General features: G+C 34.7%; 2 protein-coding genes across 8 annotated transcripts in view; one reads left to right on the top strand and one right to left on the bottom strand.

The window, feature by feature from the left end:
• CD36 (CD36 molecule) overlaps nucleotides 1–11,304 on the top strand; it is a 52,952-nt gene extending 41,648 nt beyond the window's left edge. For 6 of the 7 annotated variants that reach the window (XM_015080667.3, XM_015080666.3, XM_053218543.1 and 3 more), the window contains 7 exons: nucleotides 2,579–2,648; nucleotides 4,005–4,192; nucleotides 6,710–6,828; nucleotides 7,845–7,918; nucleotides 8,505–8,559; nucleotides 9,359–9,523; nucleotides 10,370–11,304. In XM_015080667.3, the coding sequence (XP_014936153.1) occupies nucleotides 2,579–2,648; nucleotides 4,005–4,192; nucleotides 6,710–6,828; nucleotides 7,845–7,918; nucleotides 8,505–8,559; nucleotides 9,359–9,523 (671 nt within the window). In that variant the 3' untranslated portion in view covers nucleotides 10,370–11,304. Of the gene's footprint in view, nucleotides 1–2,578; nucleotides 2,649–4,004; nucleotides 4,193–6,709; nucleotides 6,829–7,844; nucleotides 7,919–8,504; nucleotides 8,560–9,358; nucleotides 9,525–10,369 lie in introns of those variants that run through there. The other variant, XM_053218545.1, reaches the window with a different exon arrangement.
• The window catches only part of GNAT3 (G protein subunit alpha transducin 3), a 303,431-nt gene that overhangs the window by 202,497 nt on the left and 77,945 nt on the right, over nucleotides 1–22,989 (bottom strand). The window lies entirely within an intron of this gene.

Genomic DNA, 22,989 nt, shown 5'->3' with positions numbered 1-22,989 from the left:
TCTCTCCCACAAATTCCACCATTGTACTTACAATGTTCTGAGTGTTAAGGGTATGCGTTTACCTATCTTTATATCCCAAGGACATAATTGAGAGTGTCTATTGTTACACAGGCTTAGTAAATGTCTGCCTAATGTGATGGGATTTCTGAAGATTAATCCTTGAGGATTAGCCTTTACTGCATTACTAGGGAAACATTTGATTAGTAAAACCTTGACTACATGAACTATCTTCATGGCAACAGAAGTAAAAGAGTAAAAAGAAAAACTTAGAAAAGTAGTTAATATTCACATGTTTTACAAATACTGTACAGAAAATGATTTAAAATTGAAACATTTTAAAAATGAAGATAATTACAAAAGGTAAAATCTACTTTCAAGTGAGATTTCAAGCAGAAGTAGAATCTGTGAAGTTGCAAGACAGCCCTGTATTTCTGAATAAGGTGATCAGAATGAAAGAAAAAGAAAAACAAAAACTTAACAGGTTTCATGCCCACTAACCATGAAAAATGTGTGCAGAAATGAATATTCTGAACTAGAAGTGGGGAGAAAAGAAAGTAGAAGGAACTTAGATTTGCAGCATGGTTAGATCTGGCTTCTTCTTCTCCATGAAGAAAAGCAAAGTACACGTAGACCTATTAGTTTAAGAACTAAGGTTTTAAAAAGCAAATGGGGATCAATACTATGAGGTAATTAAAACCTGAGATAAGGTGAGCTCTCAGCAATGCAGAAGCAAAGACAGAGAAGCATGATGTTTACAAAGCTGGTGAGGCAGTACTCTGTAGGAAAACAATATATTAAAGATGAAGAAAGTTAAATACAAAGTTATGTAAAGGGTGGGGAATAAGAACAAAACACAGGGTATTTACTTTCCCAAAGGTATTATTGAACTTTACATGCCTATTTAATTTTGTTACCACTGTCTTCTAGAAAACAACAGCAACAACACAGTTGAGTTTGCTTTGTAGCAAGTTTCAAGAAATCCCTAAACAAAGCATTTCTGCAAATTGTCAAGTGTCCTAATACTACTAACTCCAATAATTACATAAGTGTAGTATTTCAGACTTTAAATACAGAGAAACAGATTGTACTGCTCCTTAATAGTAATGGATTCTTAATGGTAATGAAAAGAAAAAAAAAAAGCTATTAAACAATTCTGTCCAAAGCTAAAAAGTTTTAAAAGGGGAGGTAAAGGATTCATTAATCACAAAAATATAAGTACATGAGCATCAGGCATAAAGTTAAAAGTATCTAAGAGGAAAAAAGAAGGAAAACAAATGAGGATCAGAGGGAGATTGGACAGAGCAAGGACTCAGATGTGATCACTGGGAGATTCTTGGTTGATGGCCTCGGGGAAAAGCAACCAACAAAACTGAAAAAGTCATAGTATAGAAGTGTCCCCTCCACCTTCAGTGAGTAAGAGACAGAACATGAAAATATTGATACACATCTGAATGTTTAAAAAAAAAAGTCTGCAATCTTGTACTTATTTCCATGGTACTTGTTAGAAATAATTATGGCATAATCTTCAATGATATTTCAGTAATAATTCTTACAGCTTTTTAATGTATTCTTTTCCTTCAATGGTTAAAGTGTTGGAAAGGCAGTTGGAGATGATGTCCACTGAGTCACCTATCTGGGGAGTTTAAACTAAACTCTAATATCCAATGCTCTCAATACCACAATCAAATTCACTGTGATATTCTATTTCACTGATCACAAGAGTATAAGTGAAATGTAATAAGATCACAAGGTTGAAGCGTAATTGAAGGATGGGCACTGTTTACAACAAACACATTCAGTTCTGTGGCTCATTTTAGTGATACTTATTTGAGAAGCTAATAGAGGAGTTATCAAGTTATTTCTTCATATATCCAGTGTGTTCCATGGATCATAACCATAGTAGAAATTCAATAAATACAACAAAATCCTTTTTGTAAGGTGATGGATATATTTCAAAGCAGTTAGAGGAAATTCTAGTGAGAATTTTAATAAATTTTTAAAATATTACTCAACCATTAGGACAGACGAATGAATCCCTATAAAATGTAAGAAAAACATAACTAACTGAAGTCCTAAGTGAATTTCATAGAAATAAAAGTGCCACTCTCCTTAAAGGGTGGGGAGATTTAAAAAACAAACACAATCACAATTTTAACAACATGTGATTTTGCTATTATTTTTGTAAATATTTATTTTTAAGGTGTGGGAAAATTTAACATGAAAGTAAATACCAATGAATATATATAATATACAGACTTACTGAATATGGTAGCTGCTAGCCCTGTGTTGCTATTAAGGAATTGAAATGTGCTATAAATATAAAATACACATGGGATTTTGCTAATTTTTAGATCGATTACATGTTGAAATGATGGCATTTGAGATACATTGGGTTAAAAAAATATATACCTGTTTTGTTTTGTTTTTTTCCTAAAAGAAATTGGCTACTAAAGAATTTAAAAAGTACATCTACAGTTTGCATTATATTTCTATTGACCATACTGGAATAGAGATTTCTAGATTTTTCTAGGATACGCATTACATCTAATCCCTTGCCACTGGCTTGATTTTTGAACAGATGCAGCCTCATTTCCACCTTTTGTTGAGAAGACGCGAGTGTTACGTTTCTTTTCTTCTGACATTTGCAGGTAAGACCAAGACGCCCAATGTATTTCTGTAACTTAGAATTTTTTTTCCTCGTGACAAAGCACAGACCAAGAAGCTTATACTTAATAATTATGTTTTCTGAGAAGACTAAAATACACATAGGGAAATTTTTCTTGATTTATTCAGGATAAATACAATATGGAATTGATAATGTGCTTATTAACTTTTCTAAAAATTGAGGGCTGCAGGAGGATATTTTACATAATGCAAATTATTCTCATTTTTAAGCGTGAACTATTTTTTTTTAAAAAACTAAACTAATAGTATATTCAATAGCAATTATGTCTAGAAGGTCATCCCCATCTTTCTAATGTTGTCCAGAGAAGATGATGCCATTATCACAGAACTATGTTAATGTCACATTAACAGCCTCTTTTAAAAACGGTGGAACCCAGTAGATACCACATAAGCATTGGAGCCCACGCCAGTTCACTCTTAGCCCTTTTCCTAAAGATCATATGTTTATGGGCAAACATTTAAAATATCTCAGTATTTTCCTTATCTGTAAAATTGAAGAGAGCAGTGTTTCTTCATATAGGGTTATGTGGGGATTAGAAGAAATAGGTATAGAGCCCCCGCACATTGCCTAGGTGTTGGTGAATACTAAGTCAACAATGGAGGCACTCAGTAAATAATGAGATGTGTATCCAGAACTCACATGCAAGTACCTCAGTGAGTATGTGGCCTTTCTCTCCAGGATTAAGTTTTGAAAGAAAGAAATTTTAATTGTATTTCATGTAACCTGGGCACAAATAAAGGATTTGAGGGAAATCATATAAATATTTAATCTACAGAGGAAATTAACTATGAGAAACGTCTTCAGTGTAAATAATCCATGGTAATACATAAGCAAAAATTGCTCTTGGAAGCTTTTGAGAACAAAGAGTAGTTCACGCTCGGGTATTGTGTCCTTGTATGCCTTAAAATTTCACAAGAAAGTTTCTTCATGTGAATTAAATGAGGATTTAAAATTCTAACAAGAGTATCCAATCTTTCTTTTAATTTTTTTTAACATTTATCTATTTTTGAGAGACAGAGAGAGCACGAGCAGAGGAGGGACATAGAGAGAGAGAGAGAGAGAGGGAGACACAGAATATGAAGCAGACTCCAGGGTTGGAGCTGTCAGCACAGAGCCTGATGTGGGGCTCAAACCCACAAACTGCGAGATCATGACCTGAGCCATAGTCAATTGCTTAACTGACTGAGCCAACCAGGCGCCCCAAGTATCTAATCTTTCTTATTTAAAGCAAGAATATAATATAAAAATAAGAGGAAAAAATAATCTCTAGAATGTAGTTTAGGTTCCTGGAATAAAGCTCTTTTTTCTCTGTGTTTAGGTCAATCTATGCTGTGTTTGGAGCTGAAATTAACCTGAAAGGAATCCCTGTCTATAGATTTGTTCTTCCATCCATGGCCTTTGCATCTCCACTTCAAAATCCAGATAACCATTGTTTCTGCACAGAAACCGTTATCTCCAATAATTGTACATCATATGGTGTATTAGACATTGGCAGATGCAAAGAAGGTAAGTGTTCTCAGTGTCACAGTCCATGATATAATTTGAAGCCTTGATGATGAGTGAGCATCATCAGGGAAATACAAATCAAAACCATGAGATACCACTTCACACTCATCAGAATGACTAAATTAGCAACACAGGAAACAGATGTCGGTGAGGATGCAGAGAAAGGGAAACCCTCTTACACTGTTGGTGGGAACACAAACTGGTGCAGCCACTCTGGAAAACAGACTGGAGGTTCTTCAAAAAGTTAAAAATAGGGGCGCCTTGGGTAACTCAGTTGGTTAAGCATCCAACTTTGACTCAGATTATGATCTCATGGTTCGTGAGTTTCGAGCCCCGCATCGGGCTCTGTGCCAACAGCCTAGAGCCCGGAGCCTGCTTTGAATTCTGTGTCTCCCCCTCTCTCTGCCCCTCCCCTGCTCATGCATGCTCTCCTCTCTCACTCACTCACTCTCTCTCTCTCTCAAAAATAAACAAACATTAAAAAACTTTTTTTAAAAAAGTTAAAAATAGAACTACCCCATTGCCCAGAAATTGCACTACTAGGTATTTACCCAAAGGATACAAAAATACAAATTTGAAGGGGCACATGCACCCCAGTGTGTATAGCATCATTATCAACAATAGTCAAACTATGCAAAGAGCCCAAATATCCATTGACTGATGAATGGATAAAGATATATCACATACCACAACTTCTTTATCCATTCATCATTAGATGGACATTTACACACACATATATACAATGGAATATTAGTTGGCCTTCAGAAAGAGTAAAATCTTGCCATTTGCAGTGCTATGGATGGAGCTAGAGGGTATTGTGCAGAGCAAAATAAGTTCATCAGGGAAAGACAAATACCATATCATTCCACTCATATGTGGAATTTAAGAAACAAAACATGAACATATGGGAAGGGATAAGAAAAGAAAGGGAGGCAAACCAAAAAGACTCTTATGTACAGAGAATAAACTGAGGGTTGCTGGAGGGGAAGTGGATGGCGGATGAGTTAAATAGGTGATGGGTATTCAGGAGGGCACTTTGATGAGCACTGGATGTTATATATAAGTGATGAATCACTAAATTCTACTCCTGAAACCAGTTTTACACTATATGTTAAATAACTAGAACTTTAATAAACACTGAAAAAAATACACAAAATAAAATGCAACCTTGAGGCACCTGGGTGGCTCAGTCAGTTAAGTACCTGACTCTTGATTTCGGCTAAGGTCATGATCTTGAGGTTTGTGAGATGATCTCCTCGTGGGGCTATGTGCTGACAAAGTCTGCTTGGGATTCTCTGTCTCCCTCTCTGTCTGTGCCCCTTCACCACTTGCTTGTGCGCACACTCTCTCTCAAAATAAATAAATAAACATTTTTAAAAAAATGCAACTTTTACCCAAGATCCCTTTCAACCAAAATTTAAAATTAAAGCGAGAAAGCAAGAAGACAGTTAAGGAAGCGTGGTAATAGAATAATTTTGCTTTGATTTTTGTTTTGTTTTTGAGGTCCCAGTTGTGTTCCAGTGTTGTGAAATTTAGTTATTATTAGGTAAAACCATACCGATATTTCCCTTCTACTTTGGACAATGTCTATTTAGGTCCTTAGCCCATTTTTTGTTATCTGGTGTTTTTTTTTTTTGAGTTCTATGAATTCATTATATGTTTTTTATATCAACTACTTACTGAATATGTGGCTTGTATCCATTCCACAGTTACACTTTTCATTTTGTTGGTTTCCTGGGCTCCTTTCAAATAGATGGTAAAACAAGAATAATTCCTAGAGTACTTTGAACATCCCAACTTGTCCATCTGCCATATTTCTAGATTTTTCTTCCCTAGAAATTGGTAAATAAAAATATGTTTTCAATATGTCTCTGAAAGAAGAATTGACTTAAAAACAAAACTTGGAATCTTATTTAGCTCACCTTCATATTGGAGTCAATGTGAAGGCAAAAAAGAAGACCTCTTAAATTAATTCTCAGTTCACAGACTTATTACTGCCTGAAACAAGAACATGATTGAAATTTTATGCTCAGCAGCTCATCTTTACATATTGAAAATTGACATCTAAGGAAGAACAGCAGGCATTAACTTACTGTTTAATAGGATGATGCATAAATTTTTATTTTCTTTTTGTACAATAGTGATCAGATAATATAATTCTCCCCCACCCTCACTCCCCAATCATTGTTCAAGCCTAGTTATGCATTCTTTTATTTTAAAATTTTTATATTTGGGCTGCCTGAGTGGCTCAATTGGTTAAGCATCCGACTTAATTTCAGGTCATGATCTCGCGGTTTCTGAGCTTGAGCCCTGTGTCGGGCCCTGTGCGGACAGCTCAGAGCCGGGAGCCTGCTTCTGATTCTGTGTCTTCCTCTCTCTCTCTCTGCCCCTCTCTCTCTTTCAAAAATGAATAAACATTAAAAAAAGTTTAAGTTTTATTTTTAAGGAAATATTTTTTGGGTGGTATGCGAAATGAGAAAAATTATTTATCTCCAATATCTCTTAACATGTTTTCAGGAAAACCTGTGTATATTTCACTTCCTCATTTTCTACATGCAAGTCCTGATATTGCAGAACCCATTGAAGGCTTAAATCCAAATGAAGACGAACATAGCACATACTTAGATGTTGAACCTGTAAGCAAACATATTATTGATCTGATTTCATTAAATTGAAAGAAAAAGTAAATTCTCTCCTTGTTAATTGCAGTTACTGAATCAAAATCTTGATATATTACTATTATTTCAGTCAAAATGACATTGATTTCTTTCTATTGTTGCTTATGAAATGTCAAGGTAATTAAACTTCAGTTTCTCAGCATATGGAAATTCATATGCCTATCTAATGGTTCATAGGTCAGGAATACCAATGATGGGAATGATTCTAATTGGCTTGAAACAATTTGAGATGTATAAAATAATCATCAAACAGTAATTTATAACTGTAAATACTGCTTATATGAAGAGATACTGTGTATTATGAGGAATTAAAAGATATTTTATGGGTATTATGTGAATTCAGGGCAAGATCTATTTCACTTAGGGTCAAGAAAAATCAATAAAAATTCCTGTAACTCAACAGTTTAAAGTTTTAAATGATTTTGATATTTTCCTCTTCAAAAGTCAAATGAAATGTCAAAATTTTAATAGTCATGTGTCACTTTAAATAATGATACAACTAGTATAATTACACCGAGGATACATGGATTTTTACTGAATATATATCTGGCCTTGTGTAGTTTAAGAATCTAATTATATGAGCTCTGTGTTTCCATATTGCTGATTACCAAAACCATGTTAGGTAACTATCACGAATCTAACTAAAACCTTGACATTTGGTTGGGCAAAGAAATTGTGTATGCAATACCTGCATATACACATGTAATTATAGATAGCTATTTGGTTAAATATCACATATCTAACTAAAGACCTGACATTTTGTTGCACAAAGTCATTATGTGTGCACATACCCACATACATATATATGCCTGCATATACACATGTAATTATAGATATGTAATAATTTAATATCTCCAATTAATTTCACAAGTTTCAAGTAGTAGTGTCATATTAAATTTTACATAATAATAAAAGTAAGTTTGGATATTGCAACTTTTTGTTTAAAGTTGGTAATTAGTTTGTTCTCTTTTTAGATAACTGGATTCACTTTACGATTTGCAAAACGGCTGCAAATCAACATATTGGTCAAACCAGCAAAGAAAATTGAGTAAGTCTCTTAAGTGAGGTTATCACTGCATGATTTTTGTAGTATTTTCTTTTCATAGACTAACTCACATTCTTATAAGAAGTGGAAAGAATATAAAATTTCAACTTCTCTTTGCTTAATGTCATTAAATAATTATTAAATGCTTATGATAATTTTTTAAATTTATAATTATGCCTAGTGTTTATAGAAATGATATTTACACATATTTTGATATGTTTTAATTTAAGTATTTGGTGGTATCTCTCATTTTGCTAGCTGTCCAGATACTTCTATGACCATAGTTTCCAGAATTCATATTTTACCTTGCTGGGTAGAATTTGTTGAAAGGGAAAATCTGTGCTTAGAAAAAGTTAATCTAATTATATATCTGTATTAAACAGATTTGTAAGCATGGAAAATGTCTGAGGAACAGCTATATTAACATTCAAATGACTTGTTACAGGGAACAGAAATCAAGGAACTTAACCAAGTTGCAAAAGCAACTAATTTCTGAACATATATTACACTAGTACTTGTTGAAATTTCTGTTGTGTATGTGTAATATATTAGTATATATTTTCATAATTACTTTTAATGTATATTACAGGGCATTAAAGGGTCTTAAGCGGAACTATATTGTGCCTATTCTTTGGCTTAATGAGGTTAGTATTTTTATCTCTCAGTCATTAAAAACAGTAAACTTCATTGGTGTTTCAAAATTAAATATATATGTATAGTTTTTGAAGTTGTATATGTTTTCATTGCCCATATAGATGAATATATATATATTTGAGAAAACCCAATCACATAGTTGTATCAGTTTTCAGTATTTTTCTTTTAGAAAATCAAAGCAATTTCTATCATTTTAGATTATTTTCAAAATGCATCTTTAGGCACTTTTTCTTGGCATAGTGCTTATTTTAAGAAAGAGTCATACATACATGTAACTCCAAATAACTCAAGACTCAGTGAATATTATACTGGTAATAAAAGTCAACCAAACTTATAAAGGCCAGGTTAGAATAGGTGTATGCAGTCTATCCTATTCCCTGATGACATAATTTTAGTGTAAACCATGATATCAATTAGCCCCAGAATTGGGGAATGCAGTACATAAAACTTCAGAGCGATTGAAACTATTGAAACCTTGCCACTTAAAGGGAGCATCTTTTGGAAAGGATGTTATAAGGTCATTCTGAAGATCAGTGAAGCCTATCATGTTCAATAGTGCTATATAACATGTGCAAAGTGGGGGAAGGATTATATTTCACTAAGTATTCTACCTTGGCATTTATTGCCACCTTTGACATGCAAAGTGAATTATCCTAGTTTATCTTAAACATACAGATGACTAACACCTATGCAAGCATTTGGAGGAAAGAGTGATATGTAAGTGGAAGGTTTTAAGTCTTTTGCTTTGCTCATCTATTGAAATCATGTTAATCATTAACTTTATTACAGACTGGTACCATTGGTGATGAGAAGGCAGAAATGTTTAGAAAAAGAGTGACTGGAAAAATCAACCTTCTTGGCCTGGTAGAAATTACCTTACTTAGTGTTGGCGTGGTGATGTTTGTGGCTTTTATGATTTCATACTGTGCGTGCAGATCAAAGAAAGTAAAATAAGTAAGTATACACCAAAAATTATTACCTGTATTCATTTTACCAAAGAGGGGTTATAAAATTAGCCTACAAACATTTTTAGATTTGTCTACCCAACTACCATTTTCAATATATCCTCCAAGTTTTGAGATATCTAATGTAAATTAAAACACAAAGACTGAATGAGTAAATAAGGCCTATGAGCAGATTACTCATTGCATCAAGCAGATTACTACAATGCATCTTAAGTTCTGGGAGGAATGGAATAAAAAAATGAAATTATCACCTTTGAAAGTACGAATGTAGCTTTAGTGCAAACTCCTTTTAATTTTTTTTTATTTTTTTTAATGTTTATTTTTGGGAGAGAAAGTGTGAGCAGGCAAGGGGCAGAGGGAGAGAGAAGACAGAGGATCCAAAGCAGACTCTTTGCTGACAGCAGAGAGCCCCATGCAGGGCTCAAACCCCAAACCTGTGAGATCGTGATCTAAGTCAGAGGCTTAACTGAGTCACCCAGGTGCCCCAGTGACATTTTGTTTCTTGATTATTTCTAGCTAATTATAACAAAAAGTCACAAGTAATTAATACATTATTGTCTAGGGCAGGTTATGGGAGATTGAAATTATTTTTTTTAATATGTATTTATTTAGAGAGAGCCTGAGCATGAGTGGGGGAGAGGCAGAGAGAGGATCTCTGTGTTGACAGCACAGAGCCAGATGCAGGGCTTCATCTCACCAGCTGTGAGTTGATGACCTGAGCCTAAATCAAGAGTTGGAGGCTTAACCAACTGAGCCACCCAGGCACCCCGAGATTAAAATCCATAAGGGATTTTCCCACTGCTTTCTGATTAAGAACATTTCTTCTATTTTCCAGGCAGTAAATGAGTTTCGACCTTTATGTACCAGCTACATCAGGACCATTGTTACTGTTGACCTACAAAATGAAGATTAAATATGCTTTATTTTTACGAAACACACCTTCTAGTTGAAGAAATGGTGGCATTATTTTTGCACTAAGCAGCAGCATATTTCTAACTGATTTTAAGATATTATTAAAAATTTATACTTTGAACACAAAACCGGAGCCTTTTAAAATTCTTCATGTTCACAAATTGATTTCAGTTTCTATGGACCTGGCTCAAGCATGAACCAATTGTTTTTATTTGGTACTGATTCACCAACTGGTTCCCTGGTGGCAAATTCAGCACAGTGCACATTCTCAACAAATGTTGGACCCTGAACGCTTGTCTTTATCAAGGGAAAACATCAGCGTCCCTATTCGTTGCAATAGACTGACTCCAGGACTGTCAGTACATCACATTTCATGAGCGCCACCAATTGTGAAAGACATTTAAGAATGGAAAGTAAATGGCCTTAAGAGCCATTCATTATATATTACTTAAGTTTCTTTCTCTGTGGAATCCTTTGTACAGCAACAGCAGGCATTGTAACCATTTTCTTACTTTATAGCAAATGGGCTTATATTTTATCACTAATTATGCAAATGGACATTATTTTTAGCACATTTTGGCTCTTCATGGTTAAGAACTTTGTCATCTTCCACATCCTGAAGCTCTTCTAGCAATACGGGGAGATTGTGATCTTTCTGCTCAGTTACATGCAACTTATGCTTGGCAACTTCAGAATCCTGTGCTAGCATTAAGAGATGTAAATGACTATAAGGGAATTATCATACGAAAGATTATCAAGGATTGAATTGTGTTAATAGTTATTTGTTGTAATAGTTCTTATTTCCCTTGTCACCTCGGAAAGACTGGTCTCAAACATTAAAATATGTTCTTCCTTAAATTCCTGTGTTTTTCATGGTTCTTGTGACACAAAGCATTTACCCTAATATTCCATCTGAATCTCTATTTCCTTCTGGCATATGCTTTCTGAATTCAATCATGACAACTTTCTCCTAGGCTAAATTTTTAAGCAAATAGGAGGAAAAACAAACAAACAAAAAAATGATATTTTGTTTCATCCTCTGCAGAAGCAGGACTTGAGCTCTAAACTGAAGGATTTTTCCTTTCTATGAGGAGACATACTGGTAAGTAATCCTGCTTTCTTCAGCAAGGGTTCACTTATTGGAGAGAACTAGTCCTCCTAAAAAGTTCCTCACAGAAAGGGAAGATGTACCACATTGTCTTGTGTTTTATACACAGTGGTTTATAGGACAAAGTAGTAGTAACTGGTTTGGATATGAACATTGATTAAAAGTAACTTGTTTTCCTCACTTTACCTTCCAGGGCAAATACTGAAAATCCAAAGACACTGCCAGTTTAGAGGGATCATTAGAAAATCTCAAAAGTGTACTGATTTAGTGCCTTTACATTTAATTGAAGGGGGGGGGTGGAAGGTATCCCTGTAAGCTAGTGACATGTAAGATTAGATTCTGGACATCTTATATGTAAAAGTGGACATGTTGATCTAAGAGATATAGGAAGGAAATTAATTCTTGAACAAAGTAGGACTAAAGAATTGGATGAAAAACATACGTAGCCACCTCACACAAGATCTGGATATCCAATCAATGATTCAGACTTTAAAATCTTCATAAAGAATATCCTCTCACCACATTTAGGTATCAGGAAAATATTTTCACTTCTGGGTCTTTAGTATTGTTTAAATGCATGTGTGTTCTAATACTTATAATTACACATTTTCATTCCAAACTATCTTTCCTCACCACCACACAAAGCATGGTTGTTCATACCCTAAATTTGAAAATCTACAGCATCTGCAAAAGTGTTAAGTTAGACAACCTACAACATCTAAAAATGTGTTAATGCTTATTGTTGCAGACAAGTGCATGAAGAAATAAAATCTCTATAGCTTTTATCTCAGGAACAAAAAGTTAAAGGGGATATCATTTAGGGAGAAAAAAAATGAAGCTACAGACAAATCGGTTATCCCTGAATATCCACTGTGAAAGTACTGGATGTTTGTGTTTGATATGTGCAAATGCAATAATCAATCTTTTAACCCATTGTCAATGTCTGAGCTACACAACAATATTATTTGTAATTAAAGGAAAGACAGAGAGGACTCAAAGTTGACCTTCATTGGTGTGCTCCTTGAGAACACCTCCATAGGCTCCTAGATATGCACCAAACCTAAAGCTTGTCCCTCAGGCCAGAGCTCCTGGACAAGCAAATTGAGCTCTTTCTCAGATAAACTGGGCTACGTGTCAGCCTGTTGTCTGTCCAATGCTCTGGGAGTGGTAATCTGTCAACAAATGTCTCCTGATTGTTGCAGGCCTATGGAATCTAGGCACATAAACTGCCCCAGACACCAGACCAGGTAATCAAAGGGTGTTTCCTGGGCAGCGCTGCAGAAATCAGGGCACTAGATTTGTGTAAAAGCTCCCCTCTGGGAGCTACTGGCACTCAGAGGCATGGCAAGGAGGTTGAAATTGATGCCTATTGACTAGAGCAAGGCAGAGGACACAAAGATAGCACCCACCAGCTTCTCTCCCTGGAGAGTAGCAGGCCCACTAGTGCTATGTTAAAATCCATCTGGAGATTTTTTTTTGGCTGCTGCCCAGTTGATACCTAGAGTACTTGGCTTCAGGGCCAGCAGGGTATACATTTGCAGTTCCACAAGACTGTATATATTTCCAGACCTTAAAAGCTGCTGCTGCCTGAGGGTCTGGGTCCAGTCTGCCTGAATACAGATGCCTACTGAGATCCTCCCCTTTTTGACACTGACATGTCTTGGCACACCTTCATCTACTGGGAGTCATTAAAAAATAAAATAGGCTCCTTGGAAAATCACAAAGATTTAAGAGATGACCAAAAGTTAGGGGCAGGGTTGAACAATAAGGGTCATCTACAGGAAGATACTCCTTCAAATCAGAGAGGTGGCTATTTCATCTAATGCATAGAAACTTCACAGAAAGTCAAGCAAAATGAAGAAACAAAAGAATATGTTCCAAATTTTAAAAAATACAACTTCAGGAAAAATTCCTTAATAAAATGGAGATAAGTAATTTACCTGATAAAGAGGTCAAAGACACTGTCATAAAGATGCTCAAAAAACCCAAAAAATGGATGAACAGAGTGAACTTCAACAAAGAGAAGATAAAAGTATCAAACAGAAGTTACAAAAGTAAAGAGTAAGTAAGTGTACTGAAAGTACATGAGAAGGGTTCAACAGAAGACTAGAAGATAAGATGGAGTAGAAAAAAGGATCAATGAACTCCAAGACAGGGCAGAGGAACTCACCCTAATCAGAACTGCAAAAGGAAAAACAAAAATTAAAACAAGGGAAGATACCTTAAAGGACTTAAGGGACAATATCAAGGAGGCTAATATTTGCATTAGAGGGGGCCCAGAGGAAAGGAGAAAGAGAAGGTACAGAAAACAATTATTTAAAGAAATATAGGCTTAGGGGCACCTGGGTGGCTCAGTTGGTTGAGCATCTGACTCTCTATTTCAGCTCAGGTGATGATCTCATTGTTTGTGGGATCAAGCCCTATGTTGAGCTGTGCGCTGACAGAGCAGAGCCTGCTTGGGATTTTCTCTCTCTTTCTCTACCTCTCCCCTGTTCACTCCATCTCTCTCAAAAATAAATAAATTTAAGATTATATATATATATATAAATATATATATATATATATTTAAAACTGTACCTAACCTAGGGAAGAATAGCCATCCAGAGCCAGGAAGCCCATAAAGTTCCAAATAAGATGAACTCAAGGAAATTCTCACTAAGGTACATTACAATTAAATGTTAAAAGTTTAAGACAAGGAGAGAAACTTAAACGCACAAAATAAAAACTACTTGTTATGTATAAGGGAACTGTCCCCTCCCCCCATAAAGTTATCAGAATTCTCAGCAGAAAGTTTGCAGACCAAAAAGAAATGGCACAATATATTCAAAATGCTCAAAGAAAAAAAATCCCAACCAAGAATATTCTACCCAAAATCAAAGTTATCATTCAGACGAGGTACAGAATTTTCCAGACAAACAAAAGCGAAAGGAGTTCATCGCTACTAAAGTGGCTTTATAAAAAATCTGAGAGGGAATTTAAGATGAAAAGAAAGGGTGCTAATTAGTAACAAGAAAACTTATAAAAGTATAAACCACACAGATACATGTATGGATGGTAAAGGTAATTGGTTATTCACTATTAAAGCTAGTATAAACACTAAAAGTCAAAAGTAAAACTATAATAACTAAAGGGCACACAAGATAAAAAGAGGTAAAACGTGATGCCAAATAAACATAAAAATATGGAGCTTTAAAAATGCATTCAAACTTAAGTTCTTATCAACTTAAGCTGTTATAAATAGAAGTATTTATATGTAAGTATCATGATAACTACAAAGCAAAAACCTCTAGTAGATACTCATAAAATAAAGAGTAAGAAATCTAAACATACCATTCTGAAAGTCATCAATTTACAACAGAAGAGAGCAAGAGAAGAAAGGTACAGAGAAGAACTATAAAATAGCCAGAAAACAATGAACAGAATGGCAAAGAGTACATACCTATCAATAAATACTTCAAATGTAAATGGACTAAATTTTAGAACCATGAGACAGAGTGGCTGAGTGGATTTAAAAAATAAAAACAAGACCAAGATACAGGCTACCTACAAAAAAATTCACTTCAGATATAAGGACACACAGAGACTAAAAATGAAGGGATGGAAAATGATATATCATGCAAATGGAAACCAAAAGAAAGTTGAAGTAGTTATAGCAGACAAAAAGATTTTATTTTTAATTTTTTTAATGTTTATTCATTTTTGAGAGAGAGAGAGAGAGCGAGCACGTGCACGAGCGGGGGAGGGGCAGAGACAGAGGGAGACAGAATCTGAAGCAGGCTCCAGACTTGGAGCTGTCAGCACACAGCCCAATGCAGGGCTTAAACCCATGAACTGTGAGATCATGACCTGAGCTGAAGTCAGAAGCTTAACCAACCGAGCCATCTAGGCACCCCTAGACAGACAAAATAGATTTAAGATGAAGACTATAATAAACATCAAAGAAGAACATCATATAATAAAGGGGTCAATCCACCAAAAGGATATAACATTTACAGATATTTATACACCCAATATAGGAACATATAAAAAAGGAAAACAAACTTTAACAGACCTAAAAAGAAAAATAGACACCAATATAATAAAGTAGCGGACTTTCATACTCCATTTACCTGAATAGGTCATCCAGACAGAAACATTGGCCTTAGACCAGATGGAACTTAATTTTTATATACAGAACATTCCATCCAAAAGAAATACAACACATATTCTTCTCAAATGCACATGGAATAGTCTCCAGGATAGACATATGTTAGGCCACAAAACAAGTGTAAATAAATTTTAAACTTAGAAATCATATCAATATCTTTTCTGACCACAGTGGTATAAAACCAGAAATCAATTTTAAGAAGAAAACCAGAAAACTTACAAACATGTGGAAATTAAACAACATACTACTGAACAACCAATGGCTCAAAGACATCAAAAGAAACTTTTTAAAAATTTTCCTTGAAACAAATGAAAATGGAAATAAAACAAACACAAATGTATGGGATGCAATTAGAGCAGTTCTAGAAGGGAAGTTCATACCAATGTCTACATCAAGAGACAAATATCTCAAATATAAACCTAATTACATCTTAACTAAAAAAAGAATACATAAAGCCAAAAATTAGCAGAAGAAAGCAAATAACAAAGACCAGAGCATAAATAAATGAAATAAGAAAAAAAATAAAATAGAAACAATCAATGATAGGAAGGACTGGTACTCTGAAAAGAGAAAAACTAACAAACTTTTAGCTAGATGAACCAATTACAAAAAGAGAGAACTCAAAATGAGAATGACAGACAACATTTACAGTGGATACCACAGAAATACATAGGATCATGAGACTATTATTAACAATTATATGTCAACAAATTGGACAAACCTAGAAGAAATTGATGAATTCCTAGTACTATACTACCTACCAAGACTGAATCATGATGATATACAAAGTGTAAAAAGACTGGTTACTAGTAAGAAGAGTAAATCAGCAATCAAAAACCTCCCAACAAAATTCCAGAACAAGACAGCTTCACTGGTAAATTCTACCAAACATTTCAAGAATTATTACTAATCCTTCTCAAACTCTTCCAAAAAATAGAAGAAGTAAGGACACTTCCAACCTCATTTTACAAAGCCAGAATTATCTTCATACCAAAACGAGACAAGGATGCCACAAGAAAACAAAATAGAGGCCCAAATGTCTGATGAACATAAATTCAAAAATCCTCAACAAACCAAATTCAAAAATACATTAAAAGAATCATACATCATGAACAAGTGGGATTTATTTAAATAATTCAAGAATGATTCAACATCTGCAAATCAAGCAATATGATATGCCATAGTACATTAACAAAATGAAGAATAATAATCATATGATCATTTCAACAGACGCAACAAAATGCAACATCGATTAGTGATTAAAACTCTCAACAAAGTGGACACAAAGGGAACATATCTCAACATAACAAAGGCTATATGTGATAACAGCACAGCTAACATTATACTCAACAGTTTCCTCTAAGATCAAGAGCAATACAAGAATGTCCCCTCTCATCTATTTTATTCAACATAGTATTGGAAGTCCAGGCCACAAAATTAGGCAAGAAAAAGAAATAAAAGGCATCCAAATTAGAAGCAAGAAGTAAAACATTCACTATCATAAAGAGAAATTAAGAAGACAATCCTATTTACAATTGCATCAACAGAAGTAAAATACCTAGGAATAAATTTAAACAAGGAGGTGCAAGATCTATCTGTACAGTAAAAACTATCTGACATTAATGAAAGAAATTGAAGGAAACACAAAGGGAAAGATACTCCATGCTCACGGATTAGGAGAATATTGTTAAAATGTTCATAGTACCTAAAGCAGTCCATAGATTCAATGAAATACCTATCAAAATTCCAATGGCATTTTTCACAGAAATAGAATAAATAATCTTAACATTTGTGTGGAACCAGAGAATAGCCAAAGCAATACTGAGAAATAAAAACAAAGCTGAAGGCATCATACTTCCTGATATCAATCTATATTACAAAGATACAGTAACCAAAACAGCATGGTATTGGCATAACAACAAACATAGAGATCAAAAGGAAAGAATAGTCTCTTTATAAGAGAGACTGTGTTGAGAAAAATATATAACCACATGCAAAAGAATGAGACTGAACTGCTTTCTTAAAACATGCATGAAAATTAACTCAAAATGGGTTAAATATTTGAATGTAAGACCTGAAACCATAAAACTCTTAGATGAAAACATAGACAAAAAGCTCCATGACATAAGTCTTGACAATGATTTTTTTGGATCTGAAATCAACAATAAAGGCAACAAAAGCAAAAATAAGTCAACTACATCAAACTAAAAACCTTCTGCACAGCAAAGAAAACCATCAAAAGGCAACCTATAGAAAGGGAGAAAATATTTGCAAATCATTTATCTGATAAGGGATTAATATCCAAATATATAAAGAACTCATACAAATCAAGCAAAAAACAAACAAACAAACAAACAAACAAAGCACTTCTCAGGGGAATTCTACCAGACATTTAAAGAAGAGTTAATACCTACTATTCTCAAACTGTTCCAACAAATAGAAATGAAAGGAAAACTTACAAACTCATTCTACAAGGCCAGCATTATCTTGATTCCAAAACCAAAGACCTCACTAAAAAGGAGAATTAGGCCAATATCCCTAATTCACATGGATGCAAAAATTCTCAACAAGATCCTAACAAATAGAATCCAACAGAACATTAAAAGAATTATTCACCATGATCAAGTGGGATTTATTCCTGGGCTACAGGGCTGGTTCAGCATTCACAAATCAATCAAGGTGATATACCACATTAATACAAAAAGGGTAAGAAGCATATGATCCTCTCAATAGATGCAGAAAAAGCATATGACAAAATAGAGCATCCATTTTGATAAAAACCCTCAACAAAGTAGGGATAGATGGAACATACCTCAACATCAAAAAGGCCATATAGGGATGACCCACTGCTAATATCCTTAATGGGGAAAAACTGAGTGCTTTTCCTCTATATTCAGGAACAAGACACCTATGTTCACTCTCACCACTGTTATTTATTTATTTATTTATTTATTTATTTATTTATTTATTTATTTATTTATTTTTTCACCACTGTTATGTAACACACAGTACTAGAAGTTCTAGCCTCAGCCATCAGACAACATAAAGAAATAAAAGGCATCCAAATTGAAAAAGAAGTCAAACTTTCACTATTTGCATATGACATGATACTGTATATAGAAAACCTAAATGGGGCATCTGGGTGGCTCAATCAGTTAAACATCTGATTTTAGCTCATGTCACAATCTTGTGGTTTGTGAGTTCAAGCCCACATCAGGATCTCTGATGTCAGCACAGAGCCTGTTTAGGATCCTCTGTCTCCCTCTCACTCTGCCCCTCCTCTGCTCACACACACACTTTCTTTCTCTCTCTAAAAAATAAATAAACATTAAAAAAAATTTTTTAAAGACAACCTGAATAGCTTCACCAAAAATATTGCTCAAAGTGATACACAAACTCAGCAAAGTTGCAGGATATAAAATCAACATACAGAAATTTCTTACATTTCTCTACATCAATAATGAAGCAGCAGAAAGATAAATCAAGGAATCTATCCCATTTACAACTGCACCAAATACCATAAGATACCTAGGAATAAACTAACCAAAGAGGTAAAAGATCTGTACTCTGAAAACTATAGGACACTTATGAAAGAAACTGAAGATGACACAAAGAAATGGAAAAACATTCCATGCTCATGGATTGGAAGAACAAATATTGCGAACATGTCTATACCATTCAAAGTAATCTACATATTTAATGCAATCCCTATCAAAATACCAACAGATAGAGCTAGAGCAAACAATCCTAAAATGTGTATGGAACCTCTAAAGACCCCAAGTATCCAAAGCAATCTTGAAAAATAAAAACAAAACTGGAGGCATCACAATTCCAAACTTCAAGCTATATTACAAAGCTGTAGTCATCAAGACAGTATGGTACTGGCACAAAAACAGACACATACATTAATGGAAGAGAACAGAAAGCCCAGAAATGGACCCCCAACTATATGGTCAACTAATCTTCCAGAAAGCAGGAAAAAATATCCAATGGAAAAAATAGTCTCTCCAAAAAATGGTGTTGGGAAAATTGAACAGCATCATTCAGGAGAATGAAACTGGACTACTTTCTTATACCACACACAAAAATAAATTCAAAATGGATAAAACACCTAAATATGAGGCAGGAAACCATGAAAATTCTAGAGGAGAACACAGGCACCAACCTCTTTGACCTTGGCTGCAGCAACTTCTTACTACACAAGTCTCCACAGGAAAGGGAAACAAAAGCAAAAAGGAACTATTGGGACTTGATCAAGATAAAAACCTTCTTCCCAGTGAAGAAAAAAATCAACAAAACTAAAAGGCAGCCTATGGAATGGGAGAAGACGTTTGCAAATGACATATCTGATAAAGAGTTAGTGCCAATAATCTATAAAGAACTTATCAAGCTCAACACCCCAAAAAACCAAATAATCCAGTTAAGAAATGGGCAGAAGGCATGAATAGACATTTTTCCCTAAGAAGACATCCAGATGGCCAACACGCTCATGAAATTATCCTCAACATCATTCATCATCAGGGAAATACAAATCAAACCCATGATGAGGTACCACCTCACACATGTCAGAATGGCTGAAATTAACAACACAGGAAAGAATAGAAGTTGGCCAGGGTGGAGAAAGGGGAACCCTCTTATACTATTGGTAAGAATGAAAACTGGTACAGCCATTCTGGAAAACAGTATCGAGGTTCCTTGAAAAGTTAAAAATAGAACTACCTTATGGTCCAGCAATTGCAGTATTAGGTATTTACCAATGGATACAAAAATACAGATTTGAAGGGGCACATGCACCCCAATGTTTATAGCAACATTATGAATAGTAGCCTGATTATGGAAAGAGCCCAAAAGTCCACTGACTGATGAACAGGTAAAGAAGATGTAGTATACATGTATGTATGTGTGTACACACATACACACACACACACACACACACACACACACACACACACACACTGGAATATTACTTGGCCATCAAAAAGAGTGAAATTTTGCCTTTTGCAATGATATGGATTGAACTACATTATATTATACTAAGCAAAATAAGCTCTTCAGAAAAAGACAAATACCATATGATTTCAATCAGACATGGAATTTAATGAGCAAAACAGATGAACATATTGGAAGGGGGAAAAAGGATGGAGACAAACCATAAGAAACTCGTTTTTTTAATGTTTCTTTATTTATTTTGAGAGAGAGTGAGCAATCAGAAGAGGGGCAGAGAGAGAGGGAGAGAGAGAATCCCAAGCAGGCTCCTTGTTAGCACAGAGCCTGACATGGAACTCAAACTCATGAACCACAAGATCATGAGTTGAAATTGAGAGTCAGATGCTTAACCAACTGAGCCACCCAGGTGCTCCAAGAGACTCTTAACTATAGAGAATAAAATGAGGGTTGCTAAAGGGGGGGTTGGTGGGGGGACACCACCACCCATGAGCTAAATGGGTGCGGGCATTAAAGAAGGCACTTGTTATGTTGAACAGTGGGTGTTCTATGTAAGTGATGAATCACTAAATTCTACTCCAGAAACCAATATTACAGTATATGTTACCTAAATAGAATTTACATACAAATTTGAAATAAATAAATAACACAACAACTACATGAACAAAATGAAGAATCCAATTTAAAAATGGACAGAAGATCTGATAGACATTTTGATAAAGAAGACATACAGCTGGCCAACAAGTACATGACAAGATGCTCAACATCCGTAACCATCAGGGAAATGCAAACCAAAACCACAGTGAGATACCACCTCACATTTGTCAGAACCCAAAAATCAAAAAGACAAGAAATAATAAGTGTTGGAGAGATGTGTATAAAAGGGAACTATTGTACTGTGTTGGTACTGGTACAGCCACTATGAAAAATAGTATGCAGTTACCTCAAAAAATTAAAAATAGAATTACCACATGATCCTATTCCACTACTGGATATTTTCTGAAGAAAATAAAAATACTAATGAGAAAGATCTGAACCCCTATGTTTACTGCAGCATTACTTTCAATAGCCAAGATGTAGAAACAACTTAAGTGTCCATCAATGGATGAATGAACAAAGAAGATATATACACATATAACAGAATATTTTTCAAACATAAAAGATTAAATCTTGCATTTGTGACCTGGGTAGACCTTTAGGGCATTATGCTAAGTGAAATAAGTAAGTCAGAGAAAGACAAACAATGTAGGATTCATTTATACGTGGAATGAATGAATGAATGAATGCCCATCTCACAGATAGGCATCTTAAAGATTGCTGATTGCCAGAGGTGGGTTGTGTATGGGGGGTGTTATTGAAATGGCTTAAGGAGGTTGAAGGGTACAATCTTCCAGTTATAAAATGCTTAAGTCATAGGGATGTAATGTACAGGATGGTGACTAGAGTTAATGTTATGGTACTTCATATTTTAAAGCTGATATGAATATAAATTTATAAACTCTTATCTAAGAAAAAAGTTTTGTAACTATGTCAGTGACCGAAGTGAACTAGACTTATTTTACGGTACAGTATTTACAAATATGTTGTAATCCTAAAACGAATGTAATGGTATATGTCAATTATACTTCAATTAACAAAAAAGAATATTCATCTTTGGTTATAAGAGAGATAATAGGGAGAGAAACTAAGTGTTAAGGAAGGAAGTAGTTTGTGTGACATGTTAGACAAAAACTAGAGAATTTGGTGAAAATAGGAAGGTACAAAACAGAAAGGTACAAAATTGCCAAAATAGGAAGGCACATATGAGTCCCTACAGATGTGTAATACATTTATATGAGATATAGCAGTATCCCATTTTCCCCTGCCAATAGCATGCAGAAAAAAACAAAAACCAAAGGCCTGGCTATCTATCAGGTCACTGGTTCTCTACAGCTGTAGCTAGACATACTTTCCTCTGTGTCTCTCCAATACAACAAGGGAAGATTCTGATACCAAGCATCCTCTGTACTTTGGACCCCCTTGCTCAAACCCCAGCTCTGGTCTTACTATCTTCACCATCAACAGGGAAAACTGTTGCAACAAAATGAGTGACAGGCAATATGATTCAGGGATCGTAGGACTTCCACTCTGTCCTAAGTTTGTAAACGTACTCACTCACTTTCTCCTAACTTCTCACTGTGTATTTTTAAATAGATAAATTAGGTTATTGGATAAGCTAAGATTTTCTGAGACTTTCTGTTTTAAGACCTGTGGCACTGCCCCTGGATGTATACTCAGAAGAAACTATTGCATCAAGATCATTTCCTACACAACACTAGAGTTCTTGTAGTATAAAAACAAAAAC

Source organism: Acinonyx jubatus, chromosome A2, assembly GCF_027475565.1.
Source record: "Acinonyx jubatus isolate Ajub_Pintada_27869175 chromosome A2, VMU_Ajub_asm_v1.0, whole genome shotgun sequence".
NCBI classification, from domain to species: domain Eukaryota; kingdom Metazoa; phylum Chordata; class Mammalia; order Carnivora; family Felidae; genus Acinonyx; species Acinonyx jubatus.
The sequence above is the reverse complement of the archived record's forward strand: the minus strand, read 5'-3'. Positions and strand labels throughout refer to the sequence as shown.